Consider the following 26,121-nt stretch of genomic DNA (forward strand, 5'->3'; position numbering starts at 1 on the left):
CACCAGCTCCTGCTCCTTCCCCCTTGCTGCCTCTGCTTTTGCTTCAGTCGTTCAAGGATCAGATTTTGCTTATCAGATTGTTGACTAATCACTTACCTCCCTAGTAGGGAGACAGCAAATTGCTGATTTGAGCTAGGACCATTAGGAAAGATCTCCAGACCATCTTGAATGTGTTTGCTGATGCCTACCCATGTCTTGGTCTCACTCTCAACATCAAGACCAGAGAGCTCCACCAGCACTCTCCAAATGAGGTTCCATATGCCCCATCTATTGAAGTCAACCGAGAGGCACTGGACAATGTCAATCATTTTCTCTACCTTGAAAGTTATCTTTCATCCAAGGGAGATATTGATATAGAAATCCAACATCTTAGCTATTAAATATTTTTGTTAAGTCAACTACTACTACACAACTCCACAAAAACATATGCTGGTTTCCATTAAATCCCACAACTTACAGAAACTTTGATACCTGCTGCTTTCCAGTATTCTATAAGAGGAAAGCCAGTTTTCAGACCCAAATCTGTGCTGGCCAGTATCATTCCAATGGCTTCTTGAGACCCTATATCTGCTTACTAAGGGAGATGATTAAGAGGAATTATATTATTTTCTTACATTTTATGTAAAACTTGACTCAAGTGTTCCTTTAGGAAAAACGATATGCTTATATCTTTAGAAAAAAAGCTGTTGAACTCCAAAATGTTTTATTCTCTCTCCTTTCCCTCCTGGTATTAGCATCAATACGGAAGCCATCCTTCAATACAAGTAACAGATATCTAAGGGTGTGTCTAGACTACAGAGTTTTTTTTAAAAAAGTGGCCTTTTAAAAAAAAAAAATAAAACCTTCACCTGAGTCTAGACTGCTGCTGCATTTTTTCCTAAATTAAATTGAATGAACGCAGCAGTTTTTTCGACCGTGGAAAACCTCACTTTACAAGGAATAAATGTTTTTTTTCAAAGTGCTCTTTCGAAAAAAGGCGTTATTGAATGAAAACAATGCTTTTTCGAAAGCGAGCATCCAGACTGCCTGGGAGCTCTCTTTCGAAAAAGCAGCTCTCTTTTGTTGAAAATACTGGTTGCTGTCTAAACACTCTCTTTCAAAAGAGGCTTGTAGTCTAGACATACCCTACAAGTATTATTTTGCCTAGCTAGGAGTCAGCAATGGAGAATAAGTCCACAATAGCAAATTCTTATGCAGGATCAGGACCCAAGTCTTCTTGACATTGTAACCAATACAACTCTACTTCTACCAACCGTTACTTCTCAAGTTATTACAGATTGTACAGAAAGACAGCTTAGAAATAAGCTTGAGAAGAATTACAGCTTACCTTTAAAGCATCATCAGTAACAGAAAAATTGTGATGCTGATTTAATTACTAGGGATGTTAAAAATGGTTATTATAACTCTGCAGTTGCTAAATTTTGCAGTGGTTCATCAGCACATTTTGCAATATACAAGTCCTATACTTTTCTGACCTATTAAATGACAGAACCATATTTTTATGCCCTGTGATAAAATACATAGACATACTGCTTGCAGCTATACTACAAGTTTATTTGCTCCAACTAAAATGCACCAACTTACAATCAACCATCTGATCTCTAAAGATCAATGAATAAAGCTGCACACCTCAACTGAGCATGTGACCAGAGCCATGAGCCACCACCCCTTCCAAAACCCACATACCATACCATCCATAGTAGCCATGATCAGACAAGACTGCCTATACAGTACTACTAATCCTTTTAATTTTCTCTTTCTACACTGTGCTATGTAGAGCCTCACTTGGGGCATGCCTCTGTCTATTACAGGCCAGTTTTTCAGGATATTCCAACTCCCTGCACATTTTCACTTCTGATGAGAAATCCCCCAAGTCAGCCATCCAGAGTTCTGAAAAATAGTTAGTCTAATGAACTAATTCACTCATTTTGTTAATCATAACAGAATCAATGCTAATTTATCACACTAGACTTTCATAAGCCCATTTACTAGTTAAGTTAGGTCAGAGAGTAAAGGCCGGAAATATTAATCCCTCTGATTCTATAAGTTTTATTAATTCATTAGTGCTGATGACAATCTTGTTAGCTTTTGAAAACAGCCCTTGAAGGTATGACACTGCCAGAACCTCTTGCTTATTTCTCTAAAGGGAAAAAAAAGGGGGGGGACCCCAAAAATTCTCCAAGCTTTACTGTACTTATCAATATACCAAGAATTGTGTTATGGAGCTATAAGATCCCCAAGGGACTTAGTTTTAGACTACTGTCTTCTTCAGAGGAGAAGGGAGAGCCATGTGCAGAGACCTACCTAAAATTCATCCAGCTCTGCATGAGACTCCAGCAGCTCTCTACCTTATTTGAGATCAGACCCATGAAAAAGCATCCCTTGTCTATCACCATGACTTTTCCCCACTTCCCCCCCCCCCCCGCCCTCAATGGATCCCCTCCTTCGGTCTCCATGAGTTTGTGTTTGTCTCCACTGCCTTCTCCCCACCATTAACAGCAGCCTTGTAGATGCAGACTTCTCAGCAGGCCCTCCCTACATCTCACTCCTTGATGCACGCTTGCTCGCTCTCTCCCTCCCCTGTCCCCCATCCACCGCCACTGCAATTTCCTGTAGTGTTTCAGAGAGAGACCGTTGGCAGGGAGTAAGGAGGACAGAACTACCACACAATCACAGATATACTGGAGGAGCAGGGGGGAGGGAGAGAGATTAACCCAAATGTTTGTAATTTCTAGTCTGGTCATACAAAATGCTCATAAGCCATGCTTGACTCAACACACAGAAACTAAGATGTCTACTTATTTCAACGATGGAACTGTAAACATCAAAGATACACCCTTCTGAACCTGCAGTCATGAAGAACTCAGAAATACAGACTCAGTTACAGTAATGTACTTGCCTAGATCCTCTCAATAAGACTTTCAACTATCCGTTATTCTATAGCTCTACAAGAGCTTTGATGTGCATTTCCTGGCTGTTGCAAGTCAGACACACACTCCAAAAAGAAAGATAGTCTTAAAGCAGCTAATTGCTCTTCTATTTCACATCAACGTTACCACCTCATCCTAGACACTATACAGAAGTTGAACTTAGAAATCATGACCATGGTAGCTTACTGTTCTAATGCAGGATACAATAATGACAAACTAAGTGATAACAGTTTTCAGAAGATAACCATACACGGCACTCCAATACTAACACACACAATCTAAGGGAATTATCAATACTTCAATTTGATGGCCAGGGCTATAAACCAGACTTAAAATTATATATTTATTCATTGCTATGAGTGAATGTCATCAACCTCTACAGGAGGTATTCTTTCAGTTTCCAGCTTTTTCGGATAGTCAAGATTCACTTCCAAAAGTAAAACCAAAAGCGTAAACCAATGCCATGATTATCTTCCTATATTTGCAGCAGACTGCACCCTGGCTCCTTTGTTGCTCAGAGGCTTCCTAATCAAGGAATTGCTAACTTTCCCAACATGATGGACTGAACACCATTTGCAGCAATGACATCCGCTCAGGAAAGTTGGTGACCCTATATGCCTCCAGCAAGCTTTGATGGTCACAAAGAATAATTGCTGTGAAATGGTCAGGCTAAACACACAGAAAGCTTAAGAACTGAGAATGTATTTAAGATGGGACTTGGGAAAAAAATGATGTATTTAGCTACTTTAAGCAACAGCCATTTAGGTCTGAAAGATCTGTAGGCTAAGTCATCAACTCTTTCCAATCCCCAAAGTCACATTGCAGAGGGTCACAGCAATCAGCATATTAAACATGAAGTAGGGTTTCAGAGTGAGTGCCACAAAGAGCTGTTACACAGAAATGCCTGCCCTGGCCTCTGCAATAACCACCTGCTTCTCCTCTTGTGTAATTAGCTTACTTCCACTAAGTTAGTGGGTGACAGTTCTAATTTCAAAGAGTTTCTGGTTCCAGCTGGGAAACAGACTTTACATCAAGGCAATTGGTCTACAGGACTACCGGTTCCTTGGGCAAGTAGCTCTCCAGTAGAAAAAAAAAGTGAGAGATTAGTAGAATAATTCAATGGAATTTCTTCTGGATCCTTACAGTATGTCCTCTTCAAACATTGTTCTATGGCATGTTCAGCATATAACTGGATGGCTGTTGTTTGTATTTTATATTTCATCTTTCTAAAAAGTTGTAGTGGATTCCAAGAAACAAATTAGAGATCCACAACACAAGAACCTAAAGAAGAGACACAAGACAGGCTGCTCCTTAAAACAAAGTGCCACAACTCACCACACTTAGTTTGCAGCCAGCCTGTAGTTGACGCCTAGAAGCCCATAGCCTTCAAAGAGGACCAGGTTAAAACTGTTGAAATATAAATTTTACAATTGTAATACAATTTTTCCAAGCAATACAGCTTTTTCTAAGACTCGGAAGAACATCTACACTTTACTCCCAGACCTCTCCTACTCCCAACATAACCCACCCAGCACAACAGTGCCTCCAAAAGTACATCTCTCCCCCTCGCCCCCATGCAGAGCTAAGCTTGTTCAGGTCTCTGAGCTGTTTCACCTTGGGTTCCAGAAGTCCTTGGGAATGAGTGATAAGGTAGCATGGGAGCTGGATGAGAGTAAAAAGACACTGCACAGCAGTTTGGAGGGAGGAAAATTTGGACCATTCAATTCTGTCAGTCATCACTACATAGCACCAAGAAAATACATATTACAGACTGAAACTCTATTCCATCACCCTCAGGACCTGACTGGTGCCAAACCAGAGAATTTTCCGGACTGGAGGGGGGGGGGGGGTGTCAATATTGTCTAGCAGCATTGACAACACTTCTACTGCTCACAGGCTCTTAGAAGGTATTTTAGGAGTAAATTAGAGCATTGGGAGCCAGGACTGGTAGCTGTAAACAAACTTTATGGGACTGTGGGAAACTTGGCCACACCTAAGTTAAGTATCAGAGGGGTAGCCGTGTTAGTCTGAATCTGCAAAAGTGACGAAGAGTCCTGTGGCACCTTATAGACTAACTGAAGTGTAGGAGCATAAGCTTTCGTGGGCAACGACCCACTTCGTCAGATGCATGCATCTGACGAAGTGGGTCTTTGCCCACGAAAGCTTATGCTCCTACACTTCAGTTAGTCTATAAGGTGCCACAGGACTCCTCGTCACTAAGTTAAGTAGACATCCAGCTAACTAAAATCATTCTGAACCACAGAAGTTGCCAGACCTGAGAGTGCCAGATTAGACAGTTTCAATCTGTATATGACTGACTAAAGAGTTAGATTAGTTTGAAATGGACAGGCTTTATTCATCTTATTTTGCTACTAATCAGTATGTAGGAAATCCAAGTTTCTCTTCTCTTCTTCTACACTCAGCTATTTTCATGCCCCTCAGCTTCCTGGTGTGCAGATGGTCAGGTTTTACAAGTTTGAGTTGGTGGGGAGGAGGGATGTCACCCTATGAACAAAAGCCAGTTACATAAGTTTTCTAAGTAACGCTGAAATTAATAAGCACATCAGTTATAAAATCCAGAACTTAGATGGAAGATGACAACTAAGAGCTAGTTTGCAGTTGATTCCCCACGCCCCCCCCAAAAGTAGTCATACCCCAACCAAAATAGTTATACCAGTGAGACTTTCAATTGCAGATCAGAAACCTAGGTGACCATGTAACCATCACCAAATTATAAAGAAATGCAAGTTTCATCACAATATAGCTGTTTGACTATGACCCATCATTTTTAGTCTTTTCCCCTTCTTCTGTATTTTCTAGTTTAAGAAATGACAAGTTAACTGTTAACTAGGAAGTTTTATCAATTTTTCCCCCCCAATTGAAAAAGTATTTTAAACTTTTGAGAAACCTATAGCTTTAAAATGAAATGTTCGTGACTGGCAATAAGTTATTTATGTGGACTTCAGTGCAAACTGATCAGTCGCATTAGTGTGTGTACACTTATAAATATAGTTTTCCTGTTTATATTGTTTATAGTGACAAAACTATACTACTTGATTTGGATCAGAGTTAAATTTGTATTTATTTAAACTTAAAGGTAACATTTCTGGGAACAGAAAAAATTCTAAACACTATAAATACTACTACCACCATCTGATTTTAAGATAATGTTTCCTAAACATTTTACAGTTCATGTACTTGAACAGCCTCTTGCAATAGCTACTATCAAGATGTACCTGGGTTTCAACTCCACAATGTAACATTTTGTTGAGCAGATTAGAAGTGACTAGTGTTTTTTTGTTCCTATTACCAATCCAACAAGAAAACCCCTGAATGCTTGTACAGGTTAACTAAAGTTTTCTATGACATTCTGATAATCAGTGATATTATATCCTCCTGGTTATCAGGACAATGAAAACAAAAAACAAACAAAAAAAAACAAACAAAAAACACAGCACCACAATTACTTCTGCAACTATCAAAAATGTTTCCTCTCTCCATTAGGCTAGGTCTACATTACAGATCTTTTGCACAAAAACAGGCGTTTTTCCACAAAAACTGGCAGAGTGTTCACACCTCAAGCGTGTTTTTGTGCAAGTAAAAGAACAGAGGGGTTTTCCAGTGCAGGTATTCCTCCTTCTATGAGGAATAACTCCTTTTTGCGCAAGAGCTCTTTGAAAAGAGACAATCAAAAAAAGCACAGGTGCCCTGATGGCCCTTCTGTAAATAGCAATCAAAGTTTCCTTTCGAGAGAGAGAGTGACCATGAAGTCTGGATGCTCTCTTGAGCAAAAGTGCATCGCTTTTTCAATGCGTTTTCACGGTATGGACGTGCTCTTGCACAAGTAGTTTTTGTGGAAGATCACTTCCGCAAGAAGCCTGTAGAGTCGACATAACCATACAAGGCAGCAAGCACCTGCAGAGTCACGACTGAACCTCAGTCCTGCATCTCCACAACCACACATCTCCAATACTGAGCTGAATGTCTCCATTAGCTCAAACCTACGAAAGTACTCATTCTTTCTTAGATAAAACTAGCTACTAGAAAAGGACACTGAGTAAATAGCCCTGCTCTCAGTGAAGTCATTGGCAAAAAAAAAAGGGGGGGGGAGCGGAGGGCAGGGCTGGCCTTACCATGAGGCAAACTGAGGCAGGAGCCAGACAGTGGGGGGGACACCACTAGGACCCACAGTGTAGAAAATTGTGTCTGCTGCTGGTGCAGCAAGAGGGCATGGGGGGGGGGGGGCGTCTTTTGAGTTCCCTGCCTCAGATGCCAAAATGTTGTGGGCCAGCCCTGGCAGAGGGTGATGGAGAGGAAAGCATCAAACAAAAATCCTAATGTCAGTTAGGAGCAGGGTTGTCCCCAAAACCACCACACAATTGATAGTTTTTGGTAAGTTAGAAACAGAAGTTCTTTTATGTAAAAACGTCTTTATGCAGAAGTTTGCCTCCAACTCATGGAATCTATTAGTTACATTAAAAGTCCATATCATAAGTTTTTTGAAGTAGGAAGGATGAGAAGACAAAAATTAGACCCATGTCAAAATTTCAAGTGAGAACTTAAAAATGATCTGTAATAGGTGTCATTTCTCTCCAAAGTCTGTAGATACAATCCTTTCCTTTCAAAAGTACTTTAATTTGGCCAGACAATTACAGCAAAGTTATAGGAAGATAAGTGAAAATATGGCTTTATAGTGGACACTGGTAGCAACACTAACGGAGGTCACATTACTGCCTCTAACAGAACCTTCCCCCCAAGGTTCTCAAAATGGCCAGCAAGTTGGAGAGAATTAGCCCTTCACTTACAAATGGGACACAATCTTAAGTAATGTTCTCACAAGCATAGCATTGCTTTGTCTTTGGTGGAATCTCATTCATTTAATATAAGACTCAATGCAATCTAACCGATACAGAATTACATAAAATGGGATAGAAAGAAAAGAATATTCAGTTAGCAAATCCTAAAGAATGAATTCCCTTATATGTTAGAAGGGAGGACAATGTAGAAGTTTTGTGAAGCAATTGATCAGACGTGTCATATTAGTCACCTTTTTCAGAGCCAAATCTACAATGAGAGAGCCTAATTTGACAAGAATATTGACTTTTTTTCCTATTAAAGACAATTTGCTTTGCCTTTTGTAAGTCTCAAAACTATATTGATATTTGAAGATCGTGTTGTTGGCTGTTCTTGAAAGTCTCACCAACCCATTACGCCATTTATTTGAATGTGTTTGTGATGCAGATGAAAGCTATTTTCTTCTGTTCCAACAAACTGCCAATCAGGTTTAAACCCACAGTTATTTTTAATGAGTTATTAAAAATATAAATTTGCAATACAAGTGTCAACACAACTTTAAAAGAAAGGGTATTTGTTCAGCAAAATAAGCAGGGGTTTTTATTTGTTTGTTTGCAAAGCTCCTAGAGGAAACAGAGCTTCTCACATGTTAATTATCAGTTTTTCCCCTAATGGGCCTTTGAGCCACCAGTTTGCCAGGTATATGATGGGTTGAGGTGGGTCATCATTTAGGACACCTGCTATAAAAAGCTCAAAGGCAGTATTTACAATTTTCATTAATGTATGAAGGGGTTTAACAGCAAGTAAAGGGTTATTTAAAAACAGTGGCACTATTGCCAGTTGCTCATCCTATAACAGCAGGACAGAAACTGTTTACTCTTGCAAAATATTAAAATCAAACATGACCAGTTCCAAGAGGTAAATTACTTTTCAGAGATATGGCTGTCACTAATGAATACTGATACACCTACAGATAGACAGCGACTTTAGTTACCTTAAGAAATATTCCATACCATGTAAACCTCTGAAAGTCTGTGCTAAAGAAGACTGGTATTTCTTTCTTCTTAAAAATCCCACTCAGATGCCTCAATATATTGTATTTTTTCCTCATTTAACTGGCAAAGCCTATTAGAACAAATCATATCCCTTCAGGTTCCTATCCTGCAAACAGTTGTGTGCACTTAAAATAAAACTATTCACCTATGGAAAGTTTAATAAGTGGCAACATTTGTGTTCATGAAGTGATTAAACGCTGCTGACTGAACTGAAGTCACAGGATGGGCAGTCAGACTCAAGAACTGTATTATTTCCCCATGGATAGTGGATACCAAGATGAAGGTATACAAAAGCAACCCTACGTACACAAAGTTCATTTGAAGATATTATGCAATATTAAACTGAGCCTGCAACGCTAAAATTATAACCCTATTTACTCATTTGCACTAAACTTGCATGCAAAATGGACTTCCAGTATATCTTATTTTAGTCATTTAAGGAACCATGTCTGACTCAGCAGTCTTTTGCCACTTACAACAAGTTATATCTATACTGCTGTCTTTGAGAGGCTCTAATTAAAAAGCTATGTTACTAATAGGAAATATTGCTTGTGGAATTAGACAAAAACATTGTGCCTAAACTCAATGTAAAGAGGATTTAACAGACATTGAAGATACTCAGCACATCCGAAAAGACACTCCGCATCTTAGTAGGAAGAAGTGATTCTTATGGTATACAAAAACTCCTTGTCACTTTACTGCTGCAATACCATACTAGCAATTAGCATGGTTGTCTATTTGCACAAGAAATGCATTTCCCCACACTGTCCCATCTTTGCAATTATGGGCTCTTTAAATATTTGTATCAATATATAAACTATACCTATTTAAAATTTCTGAATGCTCTATAGACTCTTTATAAAAATTGTTTTTTTGAAAAGTAAATACTGTCCCCTCACCATAATCTTCAGCCATTCTACAACTGAACCCCTGGTGAACAACCAGCACTTAAGAAATATGCTACAGACTTCCATCACAACAGCAGATAAGGGTTAGAGTAACACTTTCTCAGGCTTTTCTACAGCAGAAATGATTTGAGGCTATAGTTTGCCAGCAAACCCACCTAACTGGAGAGCTGTCCTATACTAGACAAAGAGTTGTTTAGCTGGTCTAGCTTATTCCAGTTCTACACTAGGGCTTTCAGCAGCATAGTTATGTCACAGAAGCAAGAGTCCCCCCACACCGATCACACATTTAAAAGTTTTGCTGTCATAGACCAGGCCTCAGCCTTTCAGTCATTTTAGTGCAATTCAAGTGGAGAAACAGAAAATAAAAGGGAAGAGAATATGTGTAAAACAGAAGCCTGCTAAAACTAGAGAGTGAATGGGTAAATTATTTCTCTTTGCCAACACTTAATTTCAGATTGTGGATATGATATCCTTAGAAATGAAGCTGAATGTATACGATTTACTACAGTACTCTGATTAAATGGTCATCTGCCACAGTCAGCAATTGGTGCTCAATATTAAAATCACCACTAAGTACAGGAGCAACACAAAGCAAATCTATTGGAATTTAAGTAAGTGAATTCTAGCCTAACTCTCAAGGAATTAACTATTGCAATTTTAAACCTGGCCTTTAGTTACTACAAGGTTTTATAAAGTACAATAACATTCTCCAGATCAGTAATGAGTACAGGTTTCATTATACAATAGTGTTACCATCAGCTGTCCTTTCACCTTGCAAAATTCATGATTATTTGACCCACATAGATGGGAGGAAAACTAAATCAGGCACAGTTGATGGCCACTGCTACATGCACAACACACACTGTGTATGGGCTTGGGGGAGGGTGTTAAACCTTAAATTGAAGGGGAAGGTTTGCACCAATGAAGTTAAGCCATAATCACAACAGTGGTTTCACTAAGAGCATAGTGTATAGGAGAGTAGAGTGATGGAGAGGATGAGAAGAGGAGATGGGAAAAATGAAAGCAATACAGGAGAGGGCAAAGGGAAATGAAAGCTTTAGAAAAGGAAATCAGCAAAAGTCACAGATACGGAAATTAACACCCCTCCCCCCACCCAGAAGCACCGGAAAGATGCAGACTAATCTCAACAGCCAGAGCAAGGCGCAGAGTGCACCGGTACAGCAGGCGAGAGCAGAGATGAGGAAAGGCCAGTGGTTAATTACAGCTCTCTGCTCTCCAGTGACAGATAGCGGAGGAGGAAAGATGCTTAGGGGCGGATCCTGCCCCTCCACCCCCCAGCACAGAGGAAGGCTGGGGCAGCTGCCACTGCACTCCCACCAGGCGCCACCGCCCACCCCCCGCGGGTGGGGAGAGCGGGGCAGCCGCGGAGGGACGCGCCAAGCCCTAGTCCCCTCACCCCATTCGCGCGTGGGGATTGCCGGGCAGCCAGCCCCTCGGAAATAAAGTTTGCAGCCGCTACCGAGCCTGGCGCACCCAACGCGGCGAGAGAAGCCTCCAGCCCGCGGAGAGCAAACGCCGGTAGGCCCGGCTGCCAGCGCCCCCCTCGCTCCTGGCCCCCCACCCCGGCCCGGCTGCACCTCCCGGCCCCACTGACCGATAACCTCCTGCAGCTCGTAGGCGTCCCTGCAGATGGGCCAGGCGGCGGGCGCGGCCGGCGGCGGGGGCTGCTGGAGATGGACAGGCGAGTCGCTGGGCTCCGCCATGATGCTGACGGCGCGCCCAGACACCGCACGACCTTCTCCAAACTTCCCTTCCAGCGGCACCTTTAACCCCGCTCGCTCGCTCGCTCAAGGCTCACGCTGCCTCCCTGCGAGCCGCCAGGCGCACGGCGGGCGGAGGAGGGGGCAGGGCACCGGCGGGGAGGAGGCGGGGCGGGGAGCTGCGGCTGCACCAGACAGCCCCGGGCATGGTCCCTAGCGCCGCGCGCCGCGGTGTCAGGCTGGCAAGAAGCGCGCCGCCGAGCTACGGGGGGGGGCTGACGCTGCAGGGGCCCGCTCGCAGCCTGCTGGGCATGCACCTGCCCCGGGAGGGGAGGGGGCGGGCGGAGATGGATCCACCTTCCTGGGTGTGCAACTCTCCAGCGACCAGGCCCCTGCTTCTCTGGCGAGGTCTGGCATCACTTGGCACCTCTTGAGGTTGGGGCTTCAGCCATGGGAGAGACTCCACTAATCTGTCCTGTAGAAAAAAACTGTCTAAGGAGGGGGGGGGGCAGGCTAGGTCTAGACTACAGGCTTCTTTTGGAAGAGCTCTTCTGAAAAAAACTTCTTCCTAAAGAGCACTCCACACTGCAGAAGTGCATGGAAAAAGCCATCTGCTTTTTTGGAAGAGAGCATCCAGCTTGAATGGGCACGCTCTCACATGTAAGTTATAATTGCCATGGACAGAATGACCACCAGGGCACCTGTGCTCTTTCCTCTTTCCTGTTCTTTTGGAAGAACTCCCTCTTCCCCATCCACAGTGACAAAAAGCATATGTTGCTTTGAAAAAAATATGACTATTGCACAGCTCTAAAGTTTGAAAATAGAGTGAGTGACTGGGGGGGTGTGGAGACTAAGGGGGGATCTCTTGTGGTATTCAATAAATAGCAGATGTCTGCAGGCCTTTTTGCGAAACCTTTCTTCCGGAAAAAGGCTTCTTCCTCATAGGTTACCAATGCTGGAAAAAAAGCCCTCCGTTCTTTCAAGTTTCTTGCTGAAGAATGCAACTGCCTCAAGTTTTGTTGGGGAAAATGGCAATTTTTCCAAAAAAACTATAGTGTAGACATACCCTATAGATAGATAGATATAGATATATAGCTACCTATCTGTTAGTTAAGACTTTTTCTTTAAAAAAGGTAGTGCTAACTTTTAGGAGGCATCATGGCTTTCACTTCATTCCTTGCTCTTTTCATGACTTGTTTTGTACAGTCCTTCACTCTGTGGTCATTCCCAGTCTTTGTAATTCTTTTTCTCAGTCCTGTTGATCTGGGTAGTCTCAGTCAATGATGTTATAAAAGATGTGAGATTATTGCAAGGATGTTATGGCTTATTTTCAAGGTAAATAGGCCCAATCCAGGAATTTTCAGCCTATGGTTCTGAGCCCCTTGCGAAGGGTGCAGACAATCTGAAGGGTCTATGTAAGGCGGCTGGTATCATGGAACAGTGGGTTTCAACCTGTGGTTGATGGACCCTGATCCTGGGGATCCAGAGATTATGTCTAAAATTTCCTAAGTAGTCTGCACATAGGTGCTGGAAGTAGGGTCACAGAGGGAGCTGCAAACCCCCCAGTTTGACATGGTTTTCATTGTATACAGAGTTTACGGTTTGGTTCAATGGCCCTTAACACCCACGCTTTATAAATTTTTCCAGCACCCCTGAGTTTCCACCTCCATTTCAAAATATGCAGGGTCTGCAAATGAAAAAAGGTTGAAACTTCAGTTATAGATTAATCTTGTTTGTGAGGAGTCCAGTTGAAATCTCTGGACTTCACAGGGGTTGCAAGGAGACAAAAAGCATCTGTTAACCCAGAAAACATATACATATGCTTAACATTAAGTATGTAAGTAGTCCTGTTGATTTCAGGTGGATTATTCATGTTCTTAAATTTAAGCACATGCATTTATCTTTGTAGACCTAGAGCTTTTGGACCTTAACTAAGGGCCAAATTACCTGCAGATATAAGTTCCACTGAGGTGCATGGAACTGTGCCAAGTTAAAACCATGTATGAACTCAGTCTGTATTGTCAGTGAACCAGCAGGTTTCTGTGCACTGCAGAGAGATAATTTCTTGGCTGAACAGAATTTAGATTAGTACTGAAGAAATTTTAAATGATGATGTTGCTGTAGAGAAGTTAGTAGTATGAGCCTTTTCCTTTTTGTTTTTTTATTGCACAAAAACAGAGATGACTGCAGAAAAGCAAAGTCACTATGTAAGTTATGAACTCTACTGCTTCTGATGTCAACAACATGGATTTTAACTCTTTTTTTCTCTTTATTGTACATTTCATAGCTCTAGTAGAAATGTTTTCCTATTAAATAATTCCAGAAAATACAGGTCAAGTCCTGTCCTCAGTCCAATTTTTGGCCCTAAATGACTTGTACATATTGCATTGTTTCAGATTAACAGAGCTCTGCTGTAATTAAAAAACAAAATATACTTTATGGGTTTTTTTAATGTAGGTAATTGGAACTATGACTGAAAGATTTTTTTGAAGGTTATCCAAACTAAAATTGGAAAATTTTATCTGAGTGGGGAGTGTTTCAAGATCAATATGTCTACACTGATGAATACTAAAGATAAAAGAATATTTGTTCCTACTAGTTCTATGAAAACTAGAGTAGAAAATGTTAAAGCAATAGTGGGAGAAACAAGAGAAGAGAAAACAAAATTGGACCAAGAAAAAAACCCATGAATATTGCTGTATAGCTTATTTAGGGAAGCTGGTTTGTTAGCAGAGGAAGAACACCTTGGAAAAGAATAGCAATTTGCTTAACTATTAAGTCGTTTTTGTTTTGTTGTCATGAAAGTTCTGTTGGGAAATCTGAATGCTGAATGAAAGAGGGACCCCTGAGTCTGTTATCTGTATTCTAACACTTGGCAAATGTGGAAGTATGTTTGTGCACTGAAGGTTTCTTCTCTCATCCTTATACATGCCAATTAGGCTCAAGATGGATGCCCATTTCTGCAGTACAGAAAGGAAGCACTGAACATTTCTGTATTGCACTGATGCTCAAATTTCTTCTCTTAATTGACTTTTAATGAAATGTAGTTAAAATATTTTAATATATACACATTAGAAATTGTATGCAACAAAATGAAAGGTTAGCAAAATTTGGAAGATGAAGTATAAAATTGTCATGCTAATACCTCAATTTTTAAGTTAATGCCAACTGCCAAGACTACAATGTGTTAGTGAAGAAGCTGTTTCTGCCATCAATAGCTAGAAAAAAATAGACTACAATGTTACAGAGCAGTCAATCAGCACAGGAAAAAAATGAGTTCCTTGCCACTCGATGAAAAAAGAGCCAACTCCTCCATCTGTATTCAGATTTTAAATAAACAGAACAAAACATGAATTCTTGTGCTGATACTGATACTATATCACTATTTCTGCTGAAATAATGCACTATTTTACATCTGATGATATGACAGGACTCTTTCTTCCCAAGGTGCATTACCTGCCTCTAGGAACCTGAAGCTCATAAGGTTCCCATCATTTTATGAGATTATCAGCTTTCATGGGGAAAACCTTTCAGATCAAGGCTCTTATACACTATAAAACTTCTCAAAGGTGTTCCATGCATGCTGGCATATTACTCAAGGGGGAGCTCCAAAGTCAGGCCAAACAAGAAGAAGAGCAACAGCAAAGCCGTGGAATGATTGAGCTGTGCCACTTGAGCATCTGCCCTTGTGAAGTAGGTCTCCCCCAAGAATGCATTGGAGAGAGACCATACAGCATTGAAGACCTTCCTAATTCATTAAAGGGTGAAATGAGATACTTCTCCTAGAAAATCTTTCAAACATTTAAAGAGGTAGGGGGCCCGCCAACATAACTGCAAAGATAGGAAATGCCAGGAAGGGATCCAAGTTGCTATTTGGAACTAAAGATTTATTTGAGCTGAAAAAAGGATTAAGTATAAGGTACAAGTCAAAGTTCAGGCTGTTTTTTTAAGATTGATTTTAGCCTTTCCTACTGATTATTACGAGAATACGTCACTACTTGACATGAAGTGGTACAACCCTTACAGATTACAATGGTAAAAGAGGCCAACACTGACCACTTTTGAAAATCCCACTCTTCATGTTCAGTATTTGTTGCCTGTTGATTAATCAACTTTATTCTAAGCATTTTTGTTCTAAGGCCTATTTTACAAGTGACATAGGTAAGTAATATTGGTTCTGATTCCTGTTATTTCTGATCCATTAGTTGTATAAATGGTAGTATAAAATTATTATTACTATTATTTTATTTTATTAATTTATTATTGGAAACCTAAATGAGTTATGTATCAGAGGGGTAGCCATGTTAGTCTGAATCTGCAAAAGCGGCAAGGAGTCCTGTGGCACCTTATAAGTGATGGTCACATCAATACCACCCTATACCGAAAACCTACCGACCGCTACACTTACCTGCATGCCTCCAGCTTCCATCCTGGACGCACCACACGATCCATTGTTTACAGCCAAGCACTGAGGTACAACCGCATATGCTCCAAACCTCAGACAGAGACCTACACCTACAAGATCTTCAAAAAGCATTCTGTAAACTGCGATACCCACACAAGGAAGTGAGGAGACAGATTGACAGAGCCAGACGTGTACCCAGAAGCCTCCTGCTACGGGACAAGCCCAAGAAAGAAACCAACAGAACACCACTGGCCATCACCTACAGTCCCCAGCTAAAACCTCTCCAACGCATCATTAGTGATCTACAACCCATCCTGGACAATGATCCCTCACTTTCAGAGGCCTTGGGAGGTAGGCCGGTCCTTGCCCACAGACAACCCGCCAACCTGAAGCATATTCTCACCAGCAACTACACACCGCACCATAATAACTCGAACTCAGGAACCAATCCTTGCAACAAACCTCGGTGCCGCCACAGAGGGGCTCCGGAGGGGGGGCAGCCCATGCGCGCCTGGGATGCCCCGCCGCCGGCTTCCCCCGAGGCTTTCAAAGCCGCGGAGGGGCTCCGGAGGGGGGGCAGCCCATGCGCGCCTGGGATGCCCCCCCCCCCCCCCGCCGGCTTCCCCCAAGGCTTTCAAAGCCGCGGAGGGGCTCCGGCGGGGGGGCAGCCCATGCGCGCCTGGGATGCCCCCCCGCCGGCTTCCCCCGAGGCTTTCAAAGCCGCGGAGGGGCTCCGGCGGGGGGGGGGAGGGTGAAGCCCAGGCGCTCCTGGCGGCTTTGCTCCCGGTGCCTCTGGTCTGCTGGGGACCATCTCCAGCAGACCAGGGACACCGGGAGCAAAGGAGGCGGAGGGGCACTGGGGTATAAGATGAAACCCTATCTTTTAATTAAAAAGGGGGTCGTCTTATACGCCCAGTTGCCCTATACGCCGGAAAATACGGTACACCAGCAACACCATCACAGGACCTAACCAGATCAGCCATACTGTCACTGGTACGTTCTCCTGCACATCTACCAACGTAATATATGCCATCATGTGCCAACAATGCCCCACTGCTATATACATCGGCCAAACTGGACAGTCCCTACCTAAAAGAATCAATGGACACAAATCTGATATTAGGAATGGCAACATACAAAAACCTGTAGGGGAACACTTCAATCTTCCTGGACACACAATTGCAGATCTAAAGGTAGCCATCCTGCAGCAAAAAAACTTCAGGACCAGACTTCAAAGAGAAACTGCTGAGCTACAATTCATCTTCAAGTTTGACACAATCAACTCTGGATTAAACAAAGACTGTGAATGGCTTGCTAACTACAAAAACAGCTTCTGCTCTCTTGGAATTCACACCTCCAGATCAGCTGCTAGAAGTGGGCCTCATCCTCCTTGATTGGATCCACCTCGTCATCTCCAGCCTGATCCTGGCCTGCATATTTATACCTGCCTCTGGAAATTTCCACTACATGCATCTGACGAAGTGGGTCTTTGCCCACGAAAGCTTATGCTCCTACACTTCAGTTAGTCTATAAGGTGCCACAGGACTCCTCGCCACTTAAACGAGTTATGGTAAATCAAACACTTACATAAGAGCTTGTAGAACTGGGGCCATGCATGCTAGGTACAGTTACTAGTACTTACAAGTGTATATGTGTTCACACTTTGCCAAGTTAAAAGATTAAGAACAGAGTCTTCTTGGCACCAACTTTACAGTATAAAAGGAGGCCTCCTAATATAACACACTGACAGAGCCACTGGTTCTGCAAGGAATATTTTTTGAGCAGTCCAGTGAGCCTGTGCAGAGCCTCAGTGAAATCAGTGGGGGATTTCTTGAGCACAGGGGTCTTACTTGTAGGAGAAAGCTCATTGCAGGATTAGGGCTTTAGTGTGTGTGGTTTGCTATATCCAAGTGGGATCCGAAATTTCTTCATTGGCATTTAATGAATATATTTTTTTCATGTATTATTAATTAGTATATTTTATTGTTTGAGACTCATAAGTTGCAGTAATCTAAATTGTTATAATTATGTGCATATGCTTCCTAGATAATTTACGTCTATAGGCCCTGGTCTACGCTAGGAGTTATAAGGAGAGTTATTTTGAAATAACAGTTGGAGCAGCCATACTTTCAAGCCTATTATTTTGAAATAAGGGGCTGGTTATTTCTAAATAATAATTCCTGCTCTCCATGAGAAATAACACTTAGTTTGAAATAGCATTCGTGTGGACACTCCACTGCTGCTATTTCAAAATATCTATTCCCCAGAGTCATTCAAAGTAATTACTCCCCAGTGCTTTGTGGGCCTCTAAGTCGAGGTAGGGTGTTCACATTAAGGGAGCTTGTCTCAGACTAATTTCAAGGTCATTGTAGTGTGGACACACTGTTTTGAAATAGTTATTTCGAGAATTATTATTTCAAAATATGTTATTTTGAAATAATTTTCTAGTGTAGACATGCCCTAGGAAACAACTCCAAAGTAAAGATACAGGTATAAATTCTCCTAATATATATGTAGATCATTATATATCTAAAGATTATTTTGTGATGACTTTTAGCATTACTGAATTACTTAATGGAAGACCAGGGGCTGAGCATACATCCTTCTGGGAGTCCAAATATGGAAATAAAAATTCATTTCCTTTATTTCTGGCTTCCCTTTTAGATTGTGGTAATTCACAAATAAAAAATGTCAAAGTCCAGCAGCACTGGCCAGATTTCCCCGATATAGTTTTACAATATCTTCAATCTAAAGCCAATATTATAAACAACTGAGATTCTCATTTCCCAGGGCTAGCTGTCCTGCCTTCTAGGCAGTAAGAGCTTCTCCACATAGCTCATCTTGTCAGAGGGAAGAGTATTCTTAATTGACTGGTTTAAGGTAAGGACACCACCTGCCTTGACTAGCAGAGGATCTGATGCTGCAAGATGCTGAGCACTACCAATTTCCAGGATCTTCCCTTGGGGAAGGAGCGTAGCTGAGAGTGTTTAATACCATCTAAGATCATATCTGAAGATCTGCCCTGATCTATGAAAGGAATGAGCGCCTACACAACTGCTTTACAGGGTTTCTGGTGTTAGGATCTTATAAGACTTAGGTAGGATTTAAAGCAAAATTAAGGATTTAATATAACCCCCCCAATAGCGGAAGCTGACCACCAGGAAACAATGTACATTTGCCTTGATGTAGAAATCAGGTATGGGGGAATGATGTGCCAGTGATTAGAGTAGTACATAAACTTGAGAGATCTGCATTAAGTCCCCTGCTCTGCCCTAGACTTCCTGTGTAACCTTGGTCAACTCACTAAACTCCACACCTCAAAAGGAAAGAGGGCCTTTTAGCATCTAAAACCACTTGAAAATGTCCTTTTAATGTAAATTTGTGGGAGTTAGGATCCCATAAGATTTAGGTGGAAGTAGGGCACCTAAATACCTTTGAGGATATGGGTCTTGTTCTTAGAGTGGGATTCACAAGGGGGACTTAGGTACCTAACTGCTACGTCCAATATTTACATTCTATTGGCATTTAAAGAAACTCTACTTAGTTGCTGCCTAATTTTGTAGGTAGGTGCCCCGTCCCTAAGCATCTACATTTGCACCCTTAGGCTACGTCTAGACTGCAGCACTTCTCCGGGATACTGGAGGTATCCCAGAAAAGCAGTCCAAGGAATGCATCCGCTTTTCCCCCAAAAAATTCAGAAAAGTGGATGCACTCTTTTGCCATCCCTGTAAATCTCATTCTACAAGGCATAAGGGATGTGTCGAAAGAGCAGGTTTTTCTGAAATTTGGCGCCATATAGACATGCCAAATTTCAGAAAACCCTCTTTTGAAAGAACATCGGAAAAAGATACACAATTTGCATATTGTAAATTACGTATCTTTTTCCAATTTAACTCTGCAGTCTAGACGTAGCTTTAAAGCCCCCAAGATGCCTAAATATCAGTAGCTGAGCATGTATGCAGCTGTCTAAATTTTGACATCACCCAGGAGCTTGGCACTTGACTAAGATCTAGACCCCAGTGGAATTCACAAATTAGAGATTTTCCCCTATTTTGCCTTTGAGGCCTGATGGGGGAAGGCTCTGAGTACATTTAAACCCTCACAAAGGACATTAGTGATGCTGCTCTTATAGGCTTTAGTGATGCGGTTTGTATACTGATGCAGAAAACCCAGATTCAAATCTAGTTTGCCTGATTGGGAGTTGGCACTTGAAGTTAGGTCTATGCTACCTCCTCAGACAGTGCCTAAACCATTGGGCTAAGAGTATTGTGGGGGTAAGGCTCCTCCAAGTTCTCCTGTTGAAGTGGTGCTATTATGTATAAATAATTAAATCTTCTTTGGGCCAAAGAGCACAAGGATGACTCTCCATCCCAAGAGAAGAGCCAAATTCCAGTCCTTGTGCTCTAATGAATAGCTCATTATTTATATACAATGGAACAGTTTCAAGAGGAGATGCTGAGGTAGCTCTGCCTCAGAATATGCCTTAGGCTAGTGGTTGTTGGTTAGAGCACTCTACTGGGAAGTAGAAGATCCAGCTTCAAATCTTTTCTCTGCATCAGGGGATTTGAACACAGATATCCCTCTTTCGAGGTGAGTGCTCCAAGCCTTATGGGTGACCAGGGTATAAGAGATGCTAACTTGGCTTAGTCACCTTTCCTTAGGAGAAGATTCATGACTGTGAATGTCAAGCAGAGATGGGCACTTCCCTTGTGCCCAGAGTTAGGCACCTAAATCCTTTAGAGAAATTTGTTTAAGCCATACTCCTCTCATCAGCATTTCCTATTGGCTAGCTTTGGTGGTTCTCCATTTAGTGTGCTGGCTTTTGTGATTCCATGTTTTTGGTACGTAACTCTCCCTGTACATTGTATAAAACAAAAGGAAAAAATATGTAGCACTTTAAAGACTAACAAGATAGTTTATTAGATGATGAGCATATTCTCTTTCAGAATATGATCTGAAAAAGTAGGTCTGGCCCACGAAAGCTCATCACCTAATAAACTATCTTGTAAGTCTTTAAAGTGCTACATATTTTTTCCTTTTGTTTTACCAAGATCAGACTAACACAGCTACCTCTCTATTACTGTTGTACATTTTATAGGGAGCTTGAGTGCCCAATTCATAGTTGAGAGTTCCACTAGAAAGCAGGACACACAAAGCTAAGCAGTGCAATACCGAGTATTGCTTTGCCCAAAATCCCCTTGTGAATCCTACCCACTGTGTTTCAGTTCTTTAGGAGACCTCCCATGGGTGCTATGAGGATAAATACTTTAATGACTATGAGGTGCTTAAATATTATGGTAATGGGAACCAAATAATATACCTGTGATAGAAAGGCAGGACACTTGTGAGTGGAAATTCCCATTAGGTCCAAGTCATTGCTCTTCAGGCGCTTTCAATAATTAAGACAATGTTTTCCTTTAAAAATAGTTATTTTTATTATTGAATAAGCATTAATTTACACACACACCCTTACACACAGAAGCAAATGGGAATACAGCAGCAATGGCTGCTACGGATATGTCTACACAGAAAGGCTGTGTCTAGACTGGCAAGGTTTTCCGTAAAATCATCTGCTTTTGCGGAAAAAATTGCCAGCTGTCTACACTGGCTCCTTGAATTTCCGCAAAAGCACTGACGATCTCATGTCAGATTGTCCGTGCTTTTGCGGAAATACTATGCTGCTCCTGTTCGGGCAAAAGTCTTTTTCCGAAAAACTTTTGCACAAAAGGGCCAGTGTAGACAGCAGAGATTTGTTTTCCGCAAAAAAGCCCCGATGGCGAAAATGGCGATCGGGGCTTTTTTTGCGGAAAAGCGCGTCTAGATTGGCCCCAGACACTTTTCCGCAAAAAGTGCTTTTGCAGAAAAGCGTCCTGCCAATCTAGACGCACTTTTCCGAAAATGCTTTTAACGGAAAACTTTTCTCTTAAAAGCATTTCCGGAAAATCATGCCAGTGTAGACATAGCCAAAAGTTATTTCAGAATAATGGCTGTTAATCCAAAATAACAATGCTACACAGCAATTCTGTTATTTCAAAATAATTTCAAAATAACGGACGGCTTATTCCAGCTTCTGTAAACCTCATTCTATGAAGAATAACGCCTATTCCGAAATAGCTATTCTGAAATAAGGCGTGTTTAGACGCTTTATTGCTGCTATTTCGAAATAGCGCCTCACCAGGGCCATTCTAAGTTATTCCTCCTGGGGCTCTAAATTGAGATAGCACGTCTACATTAGGGAAGCTTGCCTTGGACTAATTTTCAGGCTTTCCTACAGTGTAGACATGTTATTTCGGAATAACTAATCCAGAATAACTTATTCCAAAATAATTATGTAATGTAGACATAGCCTAACTAAAGAGCTGTACAGCATTAGAATTGTTCACATTCCTATTTGTGTACTGAGTAGTGGGATGCATACATGTATGAATATTGTATTAATCATCTGCATGTCATAAATTGGCTCCTTTGCACTTTGTCCAATGGACAATGTATCAAATAGTAAATGAATGGGCAACGCTTATTAGTATTATTTCATTGATGTTATCCTGGGAATGTGGGGATTAAAGAAATAATGGGAAAGAATTTTTTAAGTGTTTAATTCGTGAGCTCTAAGAAATGTGACCATCACTTGTTTCAGCTGTTGCCAATGTTTACAAAACAGTTTCCTAAAATGAAAAATCAACTCTTTCAGTGTGATGAGATTTGTTTTCTGCTTAATCATGAGTTAGAACTGTTATTAAATAGTTTTATTCTAAATGATATTATTTCTGATTTGAATAGTGTTTAATTCCATTAACTATTCCTTTCTCCCCCGTGAGATACTGTAAATAGAGTTTGTGATTCAGGACAGATTTTGTCATTGCTGTCGATATAACAGTTCCCTGTGGCCACGTCTATACTTACCGGAAGATTGATGCTTTGGTCGATCATCTGGCATTTGATTTAGCAGGTCTAATAGAGCAAACAATTAATTTTCAGAAGTGGTTCTTTTGTTTGTTTTTACATTGCAATGATTTTTGTAAAATCAAGTCATCCCCACAGTAATGGAAACCTACACATATCAATTCACACTTTTTAAATTCAGAAAAATGAAGCAAATTAAGTCTTGTTAGCACTTAAAAGTTTTGCTGATAGAGCTATGTTGTTTAAAAGACCACACCTATATCAACATAGCTATGCCAGGTAAAGCCCGGAGGTATCCCAGAAAAACTCTACCGCGTCAAGGGAGCGCATCTGCTCTTCTGACATTTTTTGCAGAAGAGCAGACGTGCTCTTTCGGAAGCCCTTGTTTCATGAGGAAGAAAGGCTCGTCCGAAAAAGGAGGTTTTTCCGAAATTTGGCCTAGTCTAGGTGGGCCAAATTTTGGAAAAGCCTCTTACCAAAAAAAATTGGAAAAAGGTATGCAAATTGCAATCTGCAATTTGCATACCTTTTTCCGGAAAAAAAGCAGCAGTCTAGACATAGTTGTAGGTACAGTTGTCTGAGTATAGCTTATGACAGTTGGGGGAATCGGCTTATGAGTATGTCTACCCCACAGCAGCAGAGCTATGGCAGTGCAGCTGTGCCACTGTAGTACCATACTGTGGACACTTCATACATCAATGGAAGGAGGTTTTCCTTCAGTGTGATTAGTACATCTCTCTGAGGCAGCCACTAGGTCAACAGAAGAATTCTTCTGGCAAGGTACCTGCATCTATATTAGTGGTTAGGTCTAGATTGCACATGGTTTGATTTTTTTCATAGCCCTGAGCAATGTAGCTAAGTTGGTCTAATTTTTAGGTGTAGATCAGGTCTAAGCTGTATCTGGATAAGAGTTTGTATACTGATATAACTTCATCCACTCTGGAGGTTTTTGCCGGAATAGTTATCTTCTAGCGTGGACACAATCATATCAGTGTAAATGCCCCTTGTCCAGCATGAACTATAGTAATATATCCATTTCTAAAATGGTTTTTTACTGGCATTGTTGTGATTATTTTTTTTAAATCACAACCCTAACTGACATAGCTATGGCAAAAGGTAAAAATCGTAAATGTTCATCAGGCCTAATGCAGTTTAATTATTGAAGATAAATGACACGCATAAAGTTAGCAAGCAGCAAAAATGATTAAAAGGCTACTAGATATTTGAAGACAGTCTGTGTAAATTTAGGTCATAGTAATAATCTACTACATGTTGAACCTCCCAAATCCAGAACTCTCTGGTCTGCCAACATCCATGGTCTGACAGGGCATTAGCATTCCTCAATGTTAGTGAGGCCACATGGCTGGGGTTCCCCGGCCCCAGCCAGGGAACCTCTGGTAGCAGTGAAGCTGTCAGCGGTCAGGCAGCCCTGGCCAGGAATCCCAGCAAACCCCCAATGGCAGCGGGGTTGGGTGACCAGGCAGCCTCCACTGGGGAGCCCCAGCTGAAATGGGACTGGCAGAGGTGGATGGCAGGGCAGCTCCAGTGGTGGAGCGAGATGGCCGTGTGGCTCCAGTTGGGGAACTCCCATCGGTAACAGGGCCGGTAGTGCTGGGTGGCCCCAGCCAAGAACCCCGGGGAACACACTGCAGCAGCGGGACTGGCAGCAGCCAGGCGGTCCTTGAACGTCGGGAGACTCTGGGGCAGCAGGTGGGCGGCAAGGTGGGGAGCCCCTGCTGCGCCAGCTTTAGCGGGGTCAGCAGGGAGCCCCAGGGACAGGAGCCCAGGAGCGGGGCAGCCAGCAGGGAAGCACCAGGAAAATAGGATATGCCTGGAATGGGATTGCTTCTCATAAAACGGAAAGGGAAGACTCTGCTATATAATGACCACATGGGGGCAGCAGGGGATAAAGGATGGAAGGCAGGGAGAGTTATACTATATAATAGTGTTTCTGAAAGTGTATCATGGAAACACTTTCAGAAACACTTTAACTGGCCGTCCCAGTTTGTTTATGTACCGGCACTGCAGGCACGGAGCCTCGCGGTTCCCATTGGCTCCGTTTCGTCCTTTTCAGCCAAGGGGAGGTGCAGGAAGCGGCGTGGGCCAGGCCACCGCTTCCCACTGCTCCCCTTGGTTGCAAAGGACAAAACAGAGCCAATGGGAGCCGCGAGGCTCCGTGGCCACAGCACCAGTACATAAACAAACCAGGGCGGCCAGTTAAAGTGTTTCTGAAAGTGTTTCCGCGGTACACTGTCAGAAACACGGCTATAAAATGTCCACAGGGGGACAGTGAGGGGCCATAGATGGGAATTCAGACAGTAGTTTGCTGCATTCCTCACTCTGGCTGGCAAGTGCAGGGGGCAGATAAACCTGGACCTGCCCCAGTCAGGGGACATGCACCCCTCCCACAGCTGTACCCACTGGAACTGAAGCAGCCTTGGGGAGGTGCTTCTCACCTAGCCCCAAGCAGCTTCAGAGAGAGAGGAGAGGTGTTCTTTCCCCAGGGTACCCTGCATACTGAACCGTTCATCCACAGTCCCACCCCAAAGCAATGACTTACATGAACCATGTAGACTTTCATTTTTGTTTCCAAAAAACAAAAATTAATTGAGTTAAGGATCCAAGCAATGCCAGGTAAATCTAGTAATATACAAGGAAGGCCTGCCATTTTTTTCTTTTTTCTTTTCCCTTGAATAGGCAACAATGGTATTGCTGATAGGCCCTAATACTGGGGGTAGAGGACAAGGCCAATTTTTTTTCTTTTCTGCGTTTTCAAAGGCAAGGAATGGGTTCCCAGTTCTTTTTTAATGGGGGCAAAAGGCATTTACTTTAACCTTTGTATTCCTAAGACTTTTCCAAACTTCAGTGTGTAAAGTTCTCTTTCTGTCTTTCCCAATAAACATAATTCTGGAATTTATGGATGACAATTTCATTGCTGCTTTGGACATATGAAAATTCATAAGATTTATAATATTTACAAGATATGTCCTCTGCTGTAATAAGGACTACAATTGAAAATAGAACTTAATAGAAAAGGCTTCTGTTCATGCTAAATGTGTTTATATTTATTGATATACAACAGTTCATTATATGAATGATATAAAGTATGAACAATTAAAGTGATTTATGTATAGCAATTAGAAAAAATAAAGACACCTTTTTAGTTAAATGCTGTCCACTAGATGCTATAAATCAAATGACAAACAGACTTTCTGTAGAAAGAACTGAATTATATTTTTAATTAGGGTCTATAAGCCTGAGCTACATACTAAAAACCATAGACTACCCTAGACTGGCAGGAGATCTCTCACTGTTATCAACAGAATTATTAACTTTTAAAATTAGTATTTGCATGCCTATTGTATTAGTCATCTTCAAAGCACTTTAAAAACACTAGCAAATTAC

At 41.8% G+C, this 26,121-nt stretch overlaps 1 protein-coding gene across 3 annotated transcripts in view; it reads right to left on the reverse strand.

The window, feature by feature from the left end:
• STK39 (serine/threonine kinase 39) overlaps nt 1-26,121 on the reverse strand; it is a 298,192-nt gene that overhangs the window by 196,144 nt on the left and 75,927 nt on the right. Inside the window, exon 1 of one of the 3 annotated variants that reach the window (XM_075933550.2) lies at nt 11,303-11,635. The exons of 1 other annotated variant lie outside the window; for it this stretch is intronic. In XM_075933550.2, the coding sequence (XP_075789665.1) occupies nt 11,303-11,411 (109 nt within the window). In that variant the 5' untranslated portion in view covers nt 11,412-11,635. Of the gene's footprint in view, nt 1-11,302; nt 11,636-26,121 lie in introns of those variants that run through there. One more of the 3 variants, XM_075933551.2, reaches the window with a different exon arrangement.

Source organism: Pelodiscus sinensis, chromosome 7 (genome assembly GCF_052426305.1).
Source record: "Pelodiscus sinensis isolate ZL-2025 chromosome 7, ASM5242630v1, whole genome shotgun sequence".
Classification (NCBI taxonomy): domain Eukaryota; kingdom Metazoa; phylum Chordata; order Testudines; family Trionychidae; genus Pelodiscus; species Pelodiscus sinensis.